The sequence below is a fragment of the Chrysochloris asiatica genome, unplaced genomic scaffold (genome assembly GCF_000296735.1).
Source record: "Chrysochloris asiatica unplaced genomic scaffold, ChrAsi1.0 scaffold00138, whole genome shotgun sequence".
NCBI lineage: Eukaryota > Metazoa > Chordata > Mammalia > Afrosoricida > Chrysochloridae > Chrysochloris > Chrysochloris asiatica.
Window position 1 is genome coordinate 8,540,685 of NW_006408656.1, and position 19,200 is coordinate 8,559,884.

The 19,200-nt window shown below is 53.6% G+C and overlaps 1 protein-coding gene across 1 annotated transcript in view; it reads left to right on the forward strand.

The window, feature by feature from the left end:
- The window catches only part of KMT2D (lysine (K)-specific methyltransferase 2D), a 32,535-nt gene continuing 13,335 nt past the window's right edge, over positions 1–19,200 (forward strand). Inside the window, exons 1-34 of the mRNA XM_006870090.1 lie at positions 1–49; positions 281–407; positions 584–807; positions 928–1,037; positions 1,219–1,381; positions 1,672–1,837; positions 1,942–2,056; positions 2,198–2,355; positions 2,548–2,693; positions 2,830–4,254; positions 4,348–5,459; positions 6,055–6,168; positions 6,501–6,611; positions 7,256–7,360; positions 8,078–8,259; positions 8,431–8,595; positions 8,693–8,802; positions 8,908–8,955; positions 9,419–9,640; positions 9,854–9,973; positions 10,053–10,157; positions 10,392–10,522; positions 10,615–10,762; positions 10,959–11,024; positions 11,198–11,308; positions 11,515–11,652; positions 11,758–11,842; positions 12,053–12,294; positions 12,387–12,460; positions 12,653–12,703; positions 12,847–14,658; positions 14,764–14,946; positions 15,027–15,163; positions 15,390–17,281. Of these exons, the coding sequence (XP_006870152.1) occupies positions 1–49; positions 281–407; positions 584–807; positions 928–1,037; positions 1,219–1,381; positions 1,672–1,837; positions 1,942–2,056; positions 2,198–2,355; positions 2,548–2,693; positions 2,830–4,254; positions 4,348–5,459; positions 6,055–6,168; positions 6,501–6,611; positions 7,256–7,360; positions 8,078–8,259; positions 8,431–8,595; positions 8,693–8,802; positions 8,908–8,955; positions 9,419–9,640; positions 9,854–9,973; positions 10,053–10,157; positions 10,392–10,522; positions 10,615–10,762; positions 10,959–11,024; positions 11,198–11,308; positions 11,515–11,652; positions 11,758–11,842; positions 12,053–12,294; positions 12,387–12,460; positions 12,653–12,703; positions 12,847–14,658; positions 14,764–14,946; positions 15,027–15,163; positions 15,390–17,281 (10,147 nt within the window). The remainder of the gene's footprint in view (positions 50–280; positions 408–583; positions 808–927; positions 1,038–1,218; positions 1,382–1,671; positions 1,838–1,941; positions 2,057–2,197; positions 2,356–2,547; positions 2,694–2,829; positions 4,255–4,347; positions 5,460–6,054; positions 6,169–6,500; positions 6,612–7,255; positions 7,361–8,077; positions 8,260–8,430; positions 8,596–8,692; positions 8,803–8,907; positions 8,956–9,418; positions 9,641–9,853; positions 9,974–10,052; positions 10,158–10,391; positions 10,523–10,614; positions 10,763–10,958; positions 11,025–11,197; positions 11,309–11,514; positions 11,653–11,757; positions 11,843–12,052; positions 12,295–12,386; positions 12,461–12,652; positions 12,704–12,846; positions 14,659–14,763; positions 14,947–15,026; positions 15,164–15,389; positions 17,282–19,200) is intronic.

The window sequence follows — 19,200 nt, forward strand, 5'->3', positions numbered from 1 at the left end:
ATGGACAGCCAGAAGCCGTCTGGTGAGGATAAAGATTCAGAACCAGCAGGTGAGGAGGGGAAATTTTGGGATTTCTGGCAGCTTTCTGTTCTTCCTGGGATTCTACAGGCATAAGCTAAATCTGCCTAGTAGACAGGCATTTGAAGAACTTTGTTCTTTAGGACAAAAGTCAAATGCCATCACTGGCCCACCAAAGGTTTTGGATAATCTTGCTAGTCTGGTGAAAGGACTGGTATGAAATAGGAAATGATGTCTGATACATCCTGCTCTAATCCTTCAGCTGATGGACCTGCAGCCTCTGAGGAATCAGGTGCCACTGAGCCAGACCTTTCCAACACACATGTGGTGGAGGTCTCTGTCCCCAGTTCTGGGGGTCCCAGGCTCCGGGAACCATCCCAGGACTGCAGGTAACTAGTTTGGGGAAAATGAACATGTTAAACACAAGTGGGGATTTGATTTGAGAATTCGGGGCTTTCAGGAAGGTGGATTTAGGGAAACAAGTGACTTGAAAAGCATGGGCATGCCCAGTTATGGGTTGGTCAGGGCTGCCAATTGACAGATGCTGATGTTCATATGTCCACAGTGAGGGTCCAGTGCGGCGTTGTGCTCTTTGTAACTGTGGGGAGCCCAGTTTGCATGGGCAGCGAGAACTACGGCGCTTTGAGTTGCCATTTGACTGGCCACGGTGTCCAGTGGTGTCGCCAGGGGGGGACCCAGGGACCGATGAAGCAGCATTGCCCAGTGAAGACCTGTCACAGATTGGTTTCCCTGAAGGCCTGACACCTGCTCATCTAGGAGAACCTGGAGGTAAGTGAGGGGAAGTAGAGTAATTGCCTTGGACAGAAAAAGGGGTAAGGACTGGGCAGTTCTGAGGCAGCAACCACCTTTTTGTTAACCCTTTGCGTTTGTTTCTTCCGACCTGCGAAGGGCCCTGCTGGGCTCACCATTGGTGTGCTGCGTGGTCAGCAGGCGTCTGGGGACAGGAGGGCCCAGAACTATGTGGTGTGGACAAGGCCATCTTCTCAGGGATCTCACAGGTGAGAATGGAGTGAGGAAATTACAGAGACAAGGGGCAGGGTTGGGTTTGTGGCGGGTAAGCAGAGCTGGTGACCTTTAGAGAGTCAGGGTAGGATGGAGGCAGACAGTGGACAGACTGAGGCAGAGCTGATGCTGCAGAGAGAGCTGGCTGGCACTAAGGCTGTGTCTCCACCCTGGCAGCGCTGCTCCCACTGCACCAGGCTCGGTGCCTCCATCCCTTGCCGCTCACCCGGATGTTCACGGCTTTACCACTTCCCCTGCGCGACTGCCAGCGGTTCCTTCTTATCCATGAAGACACTGCAGCTGCTATGCCCAGAGCACAGTGAGGGGGCCGCACACCTGGGTGAGAAACCCTGCTCTTTGGACATAGGGCAATGGTGGGCGGTCAGGCCTGGTTTTCTGTGCTCTGCAGTGCACTTGTCAAAGTCTGTATTTATGGTCAGTCTGCCCCATTAAAATAGATGTAAACTTGGTGAATGCAGGGGCTTTGCCTGTCTTGTTTTACACTGTGTTTGTGCATAGTACACCTGGAATATGTTAGGCAGACACTCAGTAATTCATTCTATGTCCATGGAATCCCTGTTGTCCATACAGTACTGCTGAGACTGTGCTCTCTGTCCCTCTCCACTACAGAGGAGGCTCGTTGTGCAGTGTGTGAGGGGCCAGGGGAATTGTGTGACCTGTTCTTCTGTACCAGCTGTGGGCATCACTATCACGGGGCCTGCCTGGATACTGCTCTGACTGCCCGTAAGCGTGCTGGCTGGCAGTGCCCTGAATGCAAAGTGTGCCAAGCCTGCAGGTAGGAATGGGAGTGGTGGAGGGGAACCTTGGGCAAAGCATAGGTTAGGGTTGAAAGGATCTTAAAGATAACCCTGTAATGTAATGTGCCCTGTGCTCCTGCAGGAAACCTGGGAATGACTCTAAGATGTTGGTGTGTGAGACATGTGACAAAGGATACCATACCTTCTGCCTAAAACCACCCATGGAGGAACTGCCTGCTCACTCTTGGAAGTGTAAGGTGAGTCTCTCTTGATTCTGCCTTCTCCCTAGTTTTGCCTCCTGCAGTGACCCCATAGTTCTTTGCTGTGACAAGCCCTGTGATCTTCTCTAGCTTCTGCTGACTGACCAATGCCTGTTTTGCTTTCTTCCTTCTCCTTAGGCGTGCCGGGTATGCCGGGTCTGTGGGGCAGGCTCAGCTGAGCTGAGTCCGAGCTCAGAATGGTTTGAGAACTACTCACTCTGTCACCGCTGTCACAAAGCCCAGGGAGGTCAGCCTGTTGGTCCTGTTGCGGAGCAGCATCCCCTTGTCTGTAGCCGGTAAGAGATATGGACTGGAGGAGGTTGGGGAGACAGGTTGGAAGTACTAAGCTTGGCGCAGGGGTCATGTTAATCCAGTTGATGTTAGAGGTAGGTGTACGATTCCTGGCATTCATGCTTTGCTCCAGTGTGCTCTTTAGGAATTGATCGCTGCTGAGAGCTACAGTGCCTCCTCCTTTGTATCCTCTACAGATTGTCATCCCCAGAGCCTGGTGATACCCCCACTGCTGAGCCCAACGCTTTGTACATTGCATGCCAAGGGCAGCCAAAGGGTGGGCATGCGACCTCTATGCAATCCAAGGAACCGGGGCCCCTGCAATGTGAAGCTAAACCACTAGGTGAGTAGGGTTTGAAGGCCCCTGAAATGAATCCTTTTGTACTCTCTGACAAGGGACAGCTTTACTTTGTCCCAGACCCTGCACTTTCGTGGAGTAGAGCTGAGCTAGGTAGGAACACAATGTGTTATGTCTGCAGGGAGAACAGGGGCCCAACTTGAGCCCCAGTTGGAGGCCCCCCTAAATGAGGAGATGCCACTGCTGCCCCCACCTGAGGAGTCACCCCTGTCCCCACCACCAGAGGAATTACCCACATCCCCACCGCCTGAGGCATCGCGCCTGTCCCCACCGCCTGAGGAATCACCCCTCTCTCCACCGCCTGAAGAGTCTCCTCTGTCTCCTCTACCTGCATCATCACCCCTTTCTCCACTTGAGGAGTCACCTTTCTCTCCACCAGAGGTGTCTCCTCCATCCCCCCCAGTTGAGACAGCCCTGTCCCCACCACCTGAAGCATCCCCCCTGTCCCCACCATTTGAGGAGTCTCCTCTGTCCCCCCCACCTGAGGAATTGCCTACTTCCCCACCCCCTGAAGCATCTCGCATCTTTCCACCTCCTGAGGAGTCACCCATGTCTCCTCCACCTGAAGAATCACCCATGTCTCCACCACCTGAGGCATCTCGTCTCTTCCCACCATTTGAAGAATCTCCTCTCTCCCCTCCACCTGAGGAGTCTCCTCTCTCCCCACCACCTGAGGCATCACGTCTGTCCCCACCACCTGAGGACTCTCCCATGTCCCCACCACCTGAAGACTCACCTATGTCCCCCCCACCTGAGGTGTCATGCCGGTCCCCCCTGCCTGAGGTGTCACGCCTGTCTCCACCACCTGAGGAATCGCCCCTGTCCCCACCACCTGAGGAATCTCCCACATCCCCTCCACCTGAGGCTTCGCGCCTGTCCCCGCCACCTGAGGACTCACCCACGTCCCTGCCACATGAAGACTCACCTGCTTCCTCACCACCAGAGGACTTACTCACGTCCCTGCCACTGGAAGAGTCACCTCTGTTGCCACTGCTTGAGGAGCCGCGTCTCTGCCTGCGGCCTGAGGAGCTGCACCTGTCTCCTACACCTGAAGAGCTGCGCCTGTTCCCCGCATCTGAGGAGCCGCGCCTGTCCCCTGCGCCCAAGGAGCCGCGCCTGTCCCCCGCACCCGAGGAGCCATGCCTGTCCCCCGCGCCCAAGGAGCCGCATCTGTCCCCCGTGCCCGAGGAGCCGCACCTGTCCCCTGTGACTGAGGAGCTGAATCTTTCCCCTCGGCCGGAGGAGTTGTGTCTGTCCCCTCAGCCTGAAGAGCCTCACCTGTCCCCTGTATCTGAGGAGCCATGCCTGTCCACTGTACCTAAAGAGCCACACTTGTCCCCCCAGCCTAAGGAGCCCCTTCCAGGCTCATGCCCTGCATCTGAGGAGTTGCCCTTGTTACCCCCTCCTGGGAAACCACCATCATCTCCTTTGCTTGGAGAGTCTGCCCTGTCTGAGCCTGGGGAGCCACCTCTGTCCCCTCTACCTGAGGATCTGCCTATGTCCCCTTCTGGGGAGCCATCCTTGTCACCTCAGCTAATACCATCAGGTAAGGGGATGTTTGTACCCCCTTTCTCTGGGATAGTCCAGCTCTTTATGGTCTATCTAATCTAAGAACCTCATCTTTTCTCTTTCTCTCCAGATCCTCTTCCTCCTCCACTCTCACCCATTATCCCAGCAACGGCCCCACCAGCCCTGTCTCCTTTGGGAGAGTTAGAGTACCCCTTTGGTGCCAAAGGAGACAGTGACTCTGAGTCACCATTGGCTGCCCCCATCCTAGAGACACCCATCAGCCCGCCACCGGAAGCAAATTGCACTGATCCTGAACCTGTACCGCCAATGATCCTTCCCCCATCTCCAAGCTCCCCAATGGGACCGGCTTCTCCCATCCTGATGGAGTCCCTTCCTCCTCAGTGCTCTCCACTCCTCCAGCATCCCCTGCCTCCCCAAAGCTCCCCTCCTTCCCAGTGCTCGCCTCCTGCTCTGCCACTGTCTATCCCCTCCCCACTGAGTCCCATGGAGAAGACTGTGGAGGTCTTAGATAAGGCTGAGCCATACGAGATGGAGATTGAGAAGATCCCGGAACCTGAGTGCCCAGCCTTGGAGCCCAGCCCTACCAGCCCTCTCCCCTCTCCCATGGGAGACCTTTCCTGCCCTGCACCCAGCCCTGCCCCAGTGCTAGATGACTTCTCTGGCCTGGGGGAAGACACAGCCCCTCTGGATGGGACTGATGTTCCTGGCTCACAGCCAGAAGCTGGACAGACCCCTGGTAGTTCAATGGCTTGTGAACTTAAGGGTTCCCCCGTGCTCCTGGACACCGAGGAGCTGGCCCCTGTGACCCCTATGGAGGTCTATGGCCCAGAATGCAAGCAGGCAGGGCAGAGCTCCCCCTGTGAGATGCAGGAGGAGCCACGTGCACCCGTGGCCCCCACCCCTCCAGCTCTCATCAAATCCGACATCGTTAATGAGATCTCCAATCTGAGTCAGGGTGATGCCAGTGCTAGTTTTCCTGGCTCAGAGCCCTTGCTGGGATCTCCTGACCCCGAGGGGGGTGGCTCCCTGTCCATGGAGCTGGGAGTATCTACAGATGTTAGCCCAGCCCGAGATGAGGGCTCTTTGCGGCTCTGTACTGACTCGCTGCCAGAGACTGATGACTCGCTATTGTGTGAAGCTGGGACAACTGTCAGCGGAGGCAAAGCTGAGGGGGACAAGGGGAGGCGGCGCAGTTCCCCTGCCCGTTCCCGCATCAAGCAGGTGAGGGGTTCTCCATACCATCACCCAGAGGTAAAGCTCTAGGTCATGATCCCTTTCCACCTGGCTTCTTGGATCCTAGACTAGATCTTTTAGTACATCCTGTTTATGAAGGAGAATACTGATACTGGGGATTGGGTAGAGTAATGTGCTCAGGTTTGCAATTACTCTAGAATAGAATCTGAACTGAAATGCTCAGCCTTAGTTAAATTAGTATTACTATTTCTTTTTCTTTTTACCCCATTGTTATTGTTGTTAATTGCTGTTGAGTCAGTTCTGACTCATAGCTGCCCTGTATAGGGTTTCCAAGGAGAGGCTGATGGGTTTGAACTCCTGATCTTGTAGTTAGTCCAGTGCTTATCCTACAGCACCACACCAGGACTCCAGGTCACTCTTTATTCTGGGGAGTGGGGAATTCATTTGAGCCAGAGCTCCCTGGTACCTAGATAGAGCTTGACTTTTCCCCCTAAACTGACTGATTGTTCTGGGCTTTATTAACCATCATTCTTTGTCCATTTATCGCTATTCTTCCTTCTTAGCTTGTGGGCCCAACACTGTAGTCCTAGACTTGCTCATGTAATAATCTCCCCTCACTCAGGGGCGAAGCAGTAGTTTCCCAGGAAGACGCCGGCCGCGTGGAGGAGCACATGGAGGACGTGGGAGAGGACGGGCCCGGCTAAAATCAACTACTTCTTCCATTGAGACTCTGGTAGTAAGGAGAAGCCTACCATCACCCAAAATATGCTTCAGATGGTCCCTTTGAAATTAAACACCCTGTAAATCCTGCCAGCCCTACACTCTTGTCTAGCTGCATGCTAGCTTAGGGCCTGTCCAGCTGCCTGTCGTTCTTTACCCAACTGGCCCCAGCCTTCTCTGAAATCTCTGCCAGTGTAGGAGCTAGGATGTTCTTCCACCTCTTAGCCCTGTTTCTGGGTCATCATCTCAGCCAGGGTTTCACACCTCAGTTACCCAACACCAAAGAGGAAAACAGCTTGGTTGTGGCAAATTTATCTGGCTTACTTTCTACAACTCTTTGCTTACAAGGTTGCTGATATCGATAGCTCTCCCAGCAAGGAGGAAGAAGAAGAAGATGATGACACCATGCAAAATACCGTGGTTCTCTTCTCCAACACGGACAAATTTGTCCTAATGCAGGTACCGTTCTTGACTAGTGTTGTCCCATCCTCTGCATTGAGCCTGGGCACACTGAACTTTGGGGGAGGGGTCTGTGTTTGGGTGGGAGGGACAGCATGGAAAACCAAGGACTAACTTCTGGGGATGCCTACTGAATGAGAAAATTGGCAAAAAATCAGCTACATTGCTCATTTGTTCATCCATCTAATATTTCTCTTGAGTTTTGCTTCTGAACTAAGAATTGGTGACAGACTAGTGAAAAAGGCAGAAATGGTCTCAGCATGATTGAAACTTACATATTTTCCCCTGAATAATCTTGAAGCTGATAAAATTTTGTGACATGAGTTACTCCTTCATCCTGACCAGTCTTTTCCCCATCTCCCACAATCTTACCGTCCTTTCATTCCTCCTTACTTGTACTTATATTATGCTATCTGAATTCAAGTACCTGGTCAGATGAGCAAGGCATTTTAGGAAGGAGCAGTTCCTCAGGGGTCAATAGGAGGAGAAACAGAGACTTGGGGTAGTTTATGATGTCCTTGTGCTGTGGGGTGGGGTTTTGATACCCTGCCTTTGCTGGGCTCACATAGTGTAGCAGTCATTAGGTGGGACTAAGTGGAATGAAGTGACCTAGTCAGACTTCAGATTTCTGCGTGTTTCCCCAGGATATGTGTGTGGTATGTGGCAGCTTTGGCCGGGGTGCAGAGGGCCACCTCCTTGCCTGTTCCCAGTGTTCCCAGTGCTATCATCCTTACTGTGTTAACAGCAAGGTGAGTTCAGGGCCTGCGAGGTATGGGCTGGGGCACAGGCTCGGTGGTGTCTTAGTCTCCGGCCACTGTGTTGGCCATACTACTTCTGAAGGAGTAACAGGACAGGACACAGAAGTCGTTCTTGAGTCACCTGTGATTCTCAAAGTCGTCTTACGAAAAAATACTTTGGAAATGATGGATGTCTTCATAGTTTGTGGTGGACCATGATTCACCCATAATTCAAGTATTCATATAGACAGTAACTTATTTTGCTAGGAGAAAACATGATGTTCTCTAGGTAAGTGTGATATCATAAGCATATGTCCACAAAGAGAATATAGCAAATGACTGTTTGGGGGGTTTTGTTAATATTAATTCATAACTTGTCAGCTGCTAATATTCATTAACTTGAAGCAATTGCAAGTTTTAAATATTCAAGAACAGTTGCGTAGAAGGATACCTAATTCTATCCATGATCTAAAATTTTTTGTGGGGTTGGCTAGTGAAAGATTGCCATTCCACTCTGGTAATGAGCACTGTCTCGGTGAGGCTGTTCTCTGATCAGACCCTTGGGAGCTTAAGTTTAGAGCCACTGGCTTGGGTGAGGGTGCTCTGCATAAGCCTCTATGTGTTTAAAATAGAGGTCTAACCTGTGCGCTGGGTTTCCTCCAGCCCCATTCCTTTCAGTCGCATCCTTCCTTCTGTAGTACCCTGAGCAATTCCCATCTTCTATACCAGATCACCAAAGTGATGCTGCTGAAGGGCTGGAGGTGCGTGGAGTGTATTGTGTGTGAGGTGTGCGGCCAGGCCTCTGACCCCTCACGCTTGCTGCTCTGTGATGACTGTGACATTAGCTACCACACATACTGCCTGGACCCCCCACTGCTCACCGTGCCCAAAGGTGGCTGGAAGTGCAAGTGGTAAGGAGACTTGGGACCTTCAGAGGCCTGGGAGATTAGATAGAGTTGATATGTTGAGTAATGACAGAAGCTGGGTTTAGGAGTCCAGGCTGGTCTTCTTGTTGACATTGAGGATGACTTTGAGGCCTTGGGTAGGTTTAGTGTTGAGGATCTGTCTTTCTGCCTCTACAGGTGTGTCTCCTGTATGCAGTGTGGGGCTGCTTCCCCTGGCTTCCACTGCGAGTGGCAGAATAGTTACACACACTGTGGACCCTGTGCTAGCCTGGTGACTTGTCCTGTCTGTCATGCCCCATACGTGGAAGAGGACCTGCTAATCCAGTGTCGCCACTGTGAACGGTGAGGGCATCCTTTAGCCCTTCCATGAGCCCCCCTCAGGCTCCCTTGTTCTCCGTCTTGCTAGTGCCTGGACTTACCTCCTGTCTCCCTTGTCCAGGTGGATGCATGCTGGCTGTGAGAGTCTCTTCACAGAGGAAGAGGTGGAGCAGGCTGCAGATGACGGTTTTGACTGTGTCTCCTGCCAGCCCTATGTGATAAAGCCTGCAGGTGAGGGCGAGGTGCTGGGGACAGGGTGGAAGGGGAGTCAGGGCAAGTTTGCTTTGCTTTGGGATAGGGTCTCAAGCTGCCTTGGTTTTGGCCTTCTCTCTGCAGCACCTGTTGCACCTCCAGAGTTGGTACCTATGAAGGTGAAAGAGCCAGGTGAGTCACAAAACTTTGAATGCCTAAGCCAGAGGAGACTATAGACAGCATCTATCTATTCAAGCTCCAACCCCCGCACAGTATCTCTTCGTTTGAAGAGGAGTAAATGAAGACCCAGAGAGGTTGAGGCTTGCCCAAGGTCACTCAGGAAGTTAGTGGGAAAGTTATGACTAGAACAAAGATCTCCAGTTTCCCAGTACTCTTAAGGCTCTATGGCCTCTTTCCTTCCTGCCAGTCTCATCTCCAGAGAACAGAGAGTGCAGAGCCCTTTTTCTGCAGCGAAGGGGCTAGGGGCATTTCCTTCTCCATCATGATGTGGACACTGCCTCTGGTATCTGAGATTGGACCAAATTGGACTTGATCTGGCCTGTCTCTGTCACTGCTTTTGTCCCAGCTGGGGACACAGAGTCCTGGCTTCCCTGCGATCCTCACCCAGGGTTTATGTGCTTTTCCCCTTGCGCAGAGCCTCAGTACTTTCGTTTTGAGGGTGTATGGCTGACAGAAACTGGCATGGCTGTGCTGCGTAACCTGACCATGTCACCTCTACACAAGAGGCGCCAGCGGAAGGGACGGCTAGGCCTTCCAGGCGAGGGTGGGCTGGAAGGTTCTGAGCCCTCAGATGCCACTGGCCCTGATGACAAGAAGGATGGGGACCTGGACGCTGATGAGCTTATCAAGGGTGAAGGTTGGGCTGGGGAATCAGGGAGTGGCAAAGTTGGGGGCATGTCCTAAAAGTTGGGATCTGGATGGGGGCAGCATGGTAACTCTCAGTCACTCTTGATCTATCAGTCATGTCCAAATGGTTGTGGCAGGGCACTCAGCTCTGTCTGCTTCTGGGACAAGATTAAAAGGACTCTTGCCTCTGATCTGCCTGCATCTCCTCTGTCCCCATATGCAGGTGGTGTGGAACACATGGAGTGCGAAATTAAATTGGAGGGTCCCGGAAGCCCTGAGGCGGAGCCTGGCAAGGAGGAGACTGAGGAAAGCAAAAAACGCAAGCGCAAACCATATCGGCCTGGTGAGGTCCTGGGATGGGGCTGGGGGTTGGTGAGGAGCAGTTCTCTCAGCAGCTCCTCATCTTCAGCTCTGCCTCCTAGGCATTGGTGGCTTTATGGTGCGACAGCGAAAGTCCCACACACGTGTGAAAAAGGGCCCTGCGGCCCAGGCGGAAGTGTTGAGTGGTGATGGGCAGCCTGATGAGGGTGAGACGGGTTGAGGGCACCAGTGGGGTGTGGGAGAAGGTGGGGATCACAGGACTCAGAACATTTATAGTGATGGGACCACTAGGGATTGGACCACTGAAAGGACCAAGAGGATGGTGGGCCCACCCAGTGTCAGGGGAGAGAGTAGGCAAAAAATGTCACCAGTTCAAGTGGGGAGCATCATGGCCAGGGTTTCTTGAGAGGCTGGCTGATCCCTCCCATCCTGTCCCTCAGTGATGCCTGTTGACCTGCCTGCAGAGGGCTCCGTGGAGCAGAGCTTAGCTGATGGGGATGAGAAGAAAAAGCAGCAGCGACGAGGGCGCAAGAAGAGCAAATTAGAGGACATGTTCCCTGCTTACCTGCAGGTGGGGCTTAGGGTCTGAGTGGGGAGTAGGGATGTCCGGGTCCTGCAAAGCATGAAGAAACTGGTTTTCGTCCTTTCTTACTCCTCTCACAGGAAGCCTTCTTTGGGAAGGAGCTGCTGGACCTGAGCCGTAAGGCCCTTTTTGCTGTTGGGGTGGGCCGGTCAACCTTTGGACTAGGAATTCCAAAAACCAAGGGAGATGGATGCCCAGAAAGGAAGGAGCCCCCCACCTTGCAGAAAGGTCAGGCATGGAGTGAGGGAGTATGAGAGGATCTATCTTCCCTCTGTGCTTAGCAGTTGCTTAGGGTATTTGGTGGGGAATGGGCTGGTCTCTTGCAGTTGAAGGTGGGCCAACGGCCCTGGCCTGGAGAGGTGGGGACCCCACTGAGCATCACTTGTAAGGAATCACTGATTAAAGTGGGGACTATTGCTTGTAGGAGATGATGGTCCAGATGTTGCAGATGAAGAATCACGTGGCCTCGAGGGCAAAGCTGATACACCAGGTGAGAACTGCTGGGGGACTGTCCTGTCTTAGCTTTGCTCCTATCAATCTTCTCTGCCACTGGGCACCAGCAGGGTTGGAGACTGGAAATTGTTTCATGTCCCTGTATGGTTCAGGGTGGCTGATGTACCTCCATACTGGCCTTGGCTGATGGGTTTCTCCTGGCAATTACAGGACCTGAGGATGGGGGCGTAAAGGCATCCCCAGTGCCCAGTGATCCCGAGAAGCCAGGCACCCCTGGTGAAGGGATGCTTAGCTCTGATTTAGACAGGATCCCCACAGAAGGTGAGGCTGTGACTTGCACCTCATTGTGTGTAAGGGTCCTGTATGGGCAAAGAAGTAGGTCCTACCTTGGGACTGGGACTGTCATCTGTACAGCATTTCTGGTGGGGAGCGCTGGGCACCTTCCCTGATCATGACCATTTGTAGACCTGTGGTGTACCCTCAGCTCCCTAGTCTTCCTCAGCACCGTCTCCCATCTTTTTCCACAGAATTGCCCAAGATGGAATCCAAAGACCTGCAGCAGCTCTTCAAGGATGTTCTGGGTTCCGAACGAGAGCAGCATCTAGGTTGTGGAACCCCTGGCCTGGATGGCAGCCGCACACCCCTGCAGAGGCCCTTTGTCCAAAGTGGTACAGGTGGGAGTGGTTTGATGAGTGGCTGTGAGGTGTAGTCAAGCTGTCCCTGGGATAGACCTGTTTTCTCTATTCCCTCTGATCCAATGCCTCTTATAGGTGGACTTCCTTTGGGTAATATCCCTTCCAACAGCCCGATGGACTCCTACCCTGGCCTCTGCCAGTCTCCATTCCTGGATAGTAGGTTGGTATCTATGCTTAACCTTTGTGGGCAGCCCCTATTGTCTCTTTCCTTGACTGAGTGCCCATGCCTTCCCTCCTGTGGACTCCTGGGTGCCCTGCTCCTCCACACTCTCTTGAAAGGGGCCCTTTCCTGGCCTGGGGCTCTTGGCAATGTGCTTGGGTGGAGCCTGATATCCCTGCCCCCCTGTGACTCTCTGCCCCTGCGCCCCAGGGAGCGCGGGGGCTTCTTTAGCCCGGAACCCGGTGAGCCAGACAGCCCGTGGACGGGTTCAGGGGGCACCACACCCTCCACTCCTACCACCCCCACCACAGAGGGTGAGGGCGATGGGCTCTCCTATAACCAGCGGAGTCTTCAGCGATGGGAGAAAGACGAGGAATTGGGCCAGCTCTCCACCATCTCGCCTGTGCTCTATGCCAACATTAACTTTCCCAATCTCAAGCAAGATTACCCAGGTAGGTTCCTATGGGATGAAGTCAAGGGTCCTGGCAACGTGGTGGGTGGTGAGGTGCCTCGTTTCCTGTAACACGTTTCTTCTGCCCTCCAGACTGGTCTAGTCGATGCAAACAAATCATGAAGCTTTGGAGAAAGGTTCCAGCTGCTGACAAAGCCCCCTACCTGGTGAGACAGAAAGGAGCATGGTTGATCATAAAAAACTTGAGATTGGAGGGAGGTGTCTTGGGAAATTCACCTCCATTCTTTCTGCTCCCTACCCCTGAAGCAGCTGGGCCAGAGGGATCAGCTTCTGGCTGGGGAGTGAGTGACATTGTGAGGCTGAGCTCTATGTCTAAAGCTATGTTTTACATCTTTCAGCAAAAGGCCAAAGATAACCGGGCGGCTCACCGCATTAACAAGGTGCAGAAGGTGAGTCACAGCTGAGCTGGACTGGGCTGGTTTGAGCCATCTAAGTATCTTATGTCCTGTAGTGAGTGGCTTCTCTGAGGGTATGGGGGACTTGGGCCTTGTCCACAGCAGCCTGACTGCTCTGTGCCTGGTCTCCCCCATAGCAGGCTGAGAGCCAGATCAACAAGCAGACCAAGGTGGGCGACACAGCCCGTAAGACTGACCGACCGGCCCTACATCTCCGCATTCCCCCCCAGCCAGGGGCACTGGGCAGTCCGCCCCCTGCTGCTGCCCCCACCATTTTCATTGGCAGTCCCACTACCCCCGCTGGCTTGTCTACCTCTGCGGACGGGTTCCTGAAGCCACCGGCAGGCACAGTGCCCGGCCCCGACTCGCCCGGTGAGCTCTTCCTCAAGCTCCCGCCCCAGGTGCCCGCCCAAGTGCCTTCGCAGGACCCCTTTGGACTGGCCCCCACCTACGCCCTGGAACCCCGCTTCCCCACAGCACCACCTGCCTATGCCCCCTATCCTAGCCCGACTGGGGCCCCTGCACAGCCCCCGACGATGGGCACCTCATCTCGTCCTGGGACTGGTCAGCCAGGGGAATTCCACACGACTCCACCCGGCACTCCCCGACACCAGCCTTCCACACCTGATCCCTTCCTCAAACCCCGCTGCCCCTCAATGGACAACCTGGCTGTGCCTGAGAGCCCAGGGGTAGGGGTAGGCAAGGCTTCTGAGCCCCTGCTCTCACCCCCGTCTTTTGGGGAGTCCCGGAAGGCACTAGAGGTGAAGAAGGAAGAGCTTGGGGCAGCCTCTCCTAGCTATGGGCCCCCAAACCTGGGTTTTGTTGACTCACCCTCCTCAGGCCCCCACCTAGGTGGCCTGGAATTAAAGGCACCTGATGTCTTCAAAGCCCCTCTTACCCCTCGGGCATCTCAGGTAGAGCCCCAGAGCCCGGGCTTAGGCCTACGACCCCAGGAGCCGCCCCCTGCCCAGACTTTGGCCCCTTCTCCCCCAAGCCACCCGGACGTCTTTCGCCCTGGCTCTTACCCTGACCCCTATGCCCAGCCCCCACTGACTCCTCGGCCCCAGCCACCACCTCCTGAGAGCTGTTGTGCCCTGCCCCCTCGCTCCCTGCCCTCTGACCCTTTCTCCCGAGTTCCTGCGAGTCCTCAGTCCCAGTCCAGTTCCCAGTCTCCATTGACACCCCGTCCTCTGTCTGCTGAGGCTTTCTGTCCTTCCCCTGTTACCCCTCGCTTCCAGTCCCCTGACCCTTATTCTCGCCCACCCTCACGCCCTCAGTCCCGTGACCCATTTGCTCCATTGCATAAGCCACCCCGACCCCAACCCCCTGAAGTTGCCTTCAAGGCTGGACCTCTAGCCCACACTCCGCTGGGGGCTGGGGGCTTCCCAGCAGCCCTGCCTTCAGGGCCAGCAGGTGAGCTCCATGCCAAGGTCCCAAGTGGGCAGCCCCCTAATTTTGCCCGGTCTCCTGGGACAGGTGCATTTGTGGGCACCCCCTCTCCGATGCGTTTCACTTTCCCTCAGGCAGTAGGGGAGCCTTCCCTAAAGCCCCCTGTCCCTCAGCCTGGCCTCCCCCCACCCCATGGGATCAATAGCCATTTGGGACCTGGAACCACCTTGGGCAAGCCCCAAAGCACAAGCTACGCAGTAGCCACGGGGAACTTCCACACATCAGGCAGCCCCTTAGGGCCCAGCAGTGGGTCCACAGGAGAGGGCTATGGGCTGTCCCCACTACGCCCCCCGTCAGTCCTGCCACCACCTACACCCGATGGATCCCTTCCCTACCTGTCCCATGGAGTCTCACAGCGGGCAGGGATCACCTCTCCAGCTGAGAAACGAGAAGACCCAGGGGCTGGAATGGGCAGCTCCCTAGCAGCACCTGAACTCCCAGGTAGTCAGGATCCCAGCGTGCCCAGTCTCAGCCAGACAGAACTGGAGAAGCAACGGCAGGTGAGTGAACACCCTGGAACTGAGTCCCTGTAGCTCCACTGTCTCTCTGGCCAGCCCCATGGTTGGAGTAGAACTGACTAATTCCTCTTCTCCATTCTTCCACAGCGCCAGCGACTGCGGGAGCTGCTGATTCGGCAGCAGATCCAGCGCAACACCCTGCGGCAGGAGAAGGAAACAGCTGCAGCCGCTGCAGGAGCAGTGGGGCCCCCAGGCAGCTGGGGTGCAGATCCCAGCAGTCCTGCCTTTGAGCAGCTGAGTCGAAGCCAAACTCCCTTCGCTGGGACCCAGGTAGGTAGAGGGGTAAGGGTAGCAGGGCCCAGCCAAGTGGTAGAGCCAGGCTACTAAAGCCTTACCTCCATTTTTCCTAGGACAAGAGCAGCCTTGTGGGACTGCCCCAGAGCAAGCTAGGTGGCCCTGTCTTGGGGCCAGGGGCCTTCCCCAGTGATGACCGACTTTCCCGGCCACCTCCACCAGCCACCCCTTCCTCTATGGATGTGAACAGCCGGTAAGGCTCCAGAGGCCTCCTTGGGATTAAATCAAGGGGGCGAATTTTACCATGTTTAATGCTTCCTCTAACTTTTCCCGTTTTTTTAACCTTCCCATGTATCATTTACTGTTCTTCCCATTCCTTCTTCAGTGCATTAATGTCAATCTCCCTCACTGCCCCAAACCTAGGTTCTAGTTCACTTTCATCCAGATTTCATTTTACTTACTGTTGTGTATTCTTCCAGGCAACTGGTAGGAGGCTCCCAAGCCTTCTATCAGCGAGCTCCCTACCCTGGGCCCCTGCCCTTACAACAACAGCAGCAGCAGCAACTGTGGCAGCAACAGCAGCAGCAGCAGCAGCAGCAGCAGGTCACAGCAACAACCTCCATGAGACTTGCAATGTCCACTCGCTTCCCGTCAACTCCTGGGCCTGAACTTGGCCGCCAAACCCTAGGTTCTCCCTTGACAGGAGTTCCCACCCGCTTGCCTGGACCCGGTGAGCCAGTGCCTGGTCCATCTGGTCCGGCCCAGTTTATTGAGTTGCGGCACAATGTGCAGAAAGGACTAGGACCTGGGGGGCCTCCATTCCCTGGCCAGGGGCCCCCTCAGAGGCCCCGTTTTTATGCTGTAAATGAAGACCCTCACCGCCTGGCTCCTGAAGGACTTCGTGGCCTGGCAGTATCCGGGCTTCCTCCACAGAAACCCTCAGCCCCATCAGTCACTGAATTGAACAATAGCCTCCATCCCACGCCCCACACCAAGGGCCCCACCCTGTCCTCTGGCTTGGAGCTGGTTAACCGGCCCCCTTCGAACACTGAACTGAGCCGTCCCCCTCCTCTGGCCCTGGAAGCTGGAAAGCTACCTTGTGAGGATTCTGAGCTGGACGATGACTTTGATGCCCACAAGGCCCTAGAGGATGATGAGGAGCTTGCTCACCTGGGCTTGGGAGTGGATGTGGCCAAGGGTGATGATGAACTCGGCACCCTGGAAAACCTGGAGACTAATGACCCCCATCTAGATGACCTGCTCAATGGAGATGAGTTTGACCTACTAGCCTATACGGACCCTGAGCTGGACACTGGGGACAAGAAGGACATTTTCAATGAGCATCTGAGGCTGGTAGAGTCAGCCAACGAGAAGGCTGAGCGAGAGGCCCTGCTACGGGTGGTGGAGCCAGGACCCATGGGCCCTGAGGAACGTCCTGCCCCTACCCCTGCTCCTGCTCCTGATGCCTCTGAGTCCCGTATGGCACCGGTACTCCCTGAAGTGAAAACCAAGGTGGAGGAGGGTGGGCGCCACCCTTCCCCTTGCCAGTTCACCATTACCACCCCCAAGGTAGAGCCAGCACCATCCACCACTCCTCTGTGTCTAGGGCTGAAGCCAGGACAGAGTGTGATGGGCAGCCGGGACACACGGATGGGTTCAGGGCCATTTTCCAGCAGTGGGCACACAGGTGAAAAGGGTCCCTTTGGGGCTACAGGAGGACCACCAGCTCACCTGCTGACCCCCAGTCCATTGAGTGCTTCAGGAGGGTCTTCTCTGCTAGAAAAGTTTGAGCTGGAGAGTGGAGCCCTTGCCTTGCCCAGTGGACACACAGCACCTGGGGATGAGCTGGACAAGATGGAGAGCTCACTGGTGGCCAGTGAGCTGCCCCTGCTCATTGAGGATCTTTTGGAGCATGAGAAGAAGGAACTGCAGAAGAAGCAGCAGCTTTCAGCCCAGCTGCAGCCTGGCCCACAGCAACAGCAGCAGCATTCCCTACTGTCCACATCAGGCTCTGCCCAGGCCAGGCCTTTGCCACATGAGGGCTCTTCTCCCAGTTTGGCTGGACCTCAACAGCAGCTTGCCCTGGGTCTTGGAGGTGCCCGACAGCCAGCCTTGGCCCAACCACTGATGCCCACCCAGCCACCAGCTCATTCTCTCCAACAGCGCCTGGCCCCATCGATGACCATGGCACCTAACCAAGGACATATGCTAAGTGGACAGCATGGAGGGCAAGCGGGATTGGTACCCCAGCAGAACCCACAGTCAGTGCTGACCCAGAAGCCTATGGGCACTATGCCACCTTCCATGTGCATGAAGCCCCAGCAACTGGCGATGCAACAGCAGCTGGCTAACAGCTTCTTCCCAGATACAGGTATCTTCAGTTGGGGGAATGGCTGAGTTACTCAGGGCTGATTGTCATTACCACCAAATGGGCACTGGGACTAGAGATCTGAAACAGAGTCTAATTAAGGGAAATGGGATGTTTGAAACTGACTAAACACCATATGGTAGCAGGGCAGAAGCATGGAAGCTTCATAGAAGGGAGGGAATGATTCCTGACATGCAGGGGGGCTTTAAAAAGTTTGTGGGAAAGTTCCATTATCTTTTAAATTTTATTTTTCCATGAATTTTTTGAAGCATCCTCATATTAATAGGCACTCAGAAGATGCTTAAGGAGCTCTGGTAGCATAGTGGTTACGAATCGGGCTGTGAACTGCAAGGTCAACAGTTCGAAACTGCCAGCTGTTCCATGGGAGAAAGATGAGGCTTTCTGCTCCCATAAAGATTTACAGCCTCAGAAACTGTTCAGGGTGGCTATGGATCGGAACCAACTTGACGGCACTTAACAACAACAACAACAGAAGATGGTCGAATGAATGTCTGAATTAAACCTTGATTAGCAAAGGCTTTGTAGTTGTGATGAAGCTGCAAAGTTAGAACTTATAGAAAGGGGTATTAAAAAAATACCCTCCCAGATAGGTGACAAGACTTGAGTGAGGCTATAATGGCAGGAAAACCTATGGAGTGTTTGGAGAAAAATGAGACAAGTGATTATCCTGGAGTGGTCTATGTAGCAGGACATGACTAGACACTGATTTTGGAGAGGTAAGAAGGGGTCAGATGGAAGAAGACCTCAAATTATAATAACATTTATTTAGTAATTATTATTTGTCAAGTAGTGTACTAAGTGTTTTAACTTCATTGTCTAATTTAAACATCACAGTAGACTCATTTCCTACCATTTTCTGTCATGTTGATCTTGACTCATGGTGACCCCATGCGTGTCAGAGTAAGTGTGTGCTCCATAGGGTTTCAGTGGCTGATTTTTTGGAAGTAGATCACCAAGCCTTTCTTCCAGGGTACCTCTGGGTAGACTCGAATTGCCTACTTTTCAGTTAGCAGCTAAGCATAGCATGATAGCCACCTCTACTACTCAGAGACTCTTTAAAACCAAAAAACCCGACTTAACCACCATCAAGTTGATTCTAATTCATAGAAACTTAGTAAGTAGCATTTTCCAGAAGAGAAAACTGAGGCATGGTAGTTAAGTAACTTACCTTGGGTCACATAGCTAGTAACTAGCAAAGTTTGAAAGTCCTGGTGTAACACTGTAGGAAAAATCATAGACTGCTAACCACAAGGTTGGAGGTTCAAACTCACCAGCTGTTCCTCAGAAACAACAGCATAGTTAGAGTTTGAACCCTAGCACTTTGATACTCTTAGCTGTTTTTTGCCTGAAATGCCAGGAGAGGGAGTCTGATTGGTCTTGTAGAACGTAAGCAATCAGCTGAGTTTTCTGAGTAGTGAGGAATTACCAAGTGCAGGATTGTAGGAAGATACCAGTTCCTTATTTCTATCTTTCTACCCTGTATACTAGGCAGTCAGGAGAGCAGCTACAGGTGACGCATGTCATGCCCAAAACAACTCTTTGAGATTTAGGGCTTTGGCACAAGGCCGTGACTTGGATTCTTGGGTTGCACTAATACCTCCAAGAACACTCCTTTGGCTGAGTGCTTTGCCCATCATACAGGATACTAGATTCTTGTCACATGGATCTCTACAGAGCTCAGGATCTCACTCACAAAGAGGAGTAAACTGAAGTTCATTGGTGAAATGATATGTGTATATAAAAGGTGGCTTCAAAAAGTTCGAGGAAAAATTCTATTACGTATCCATCTTTCTTTTCCCCCTCATTATTTTTCAATTCTATTTTCCCATGAATTTTTTGAAGCTCACTTATATTGCGTCAACAAACATTTATTAAATACCTTTTCCTAGCACTGTTTAAGT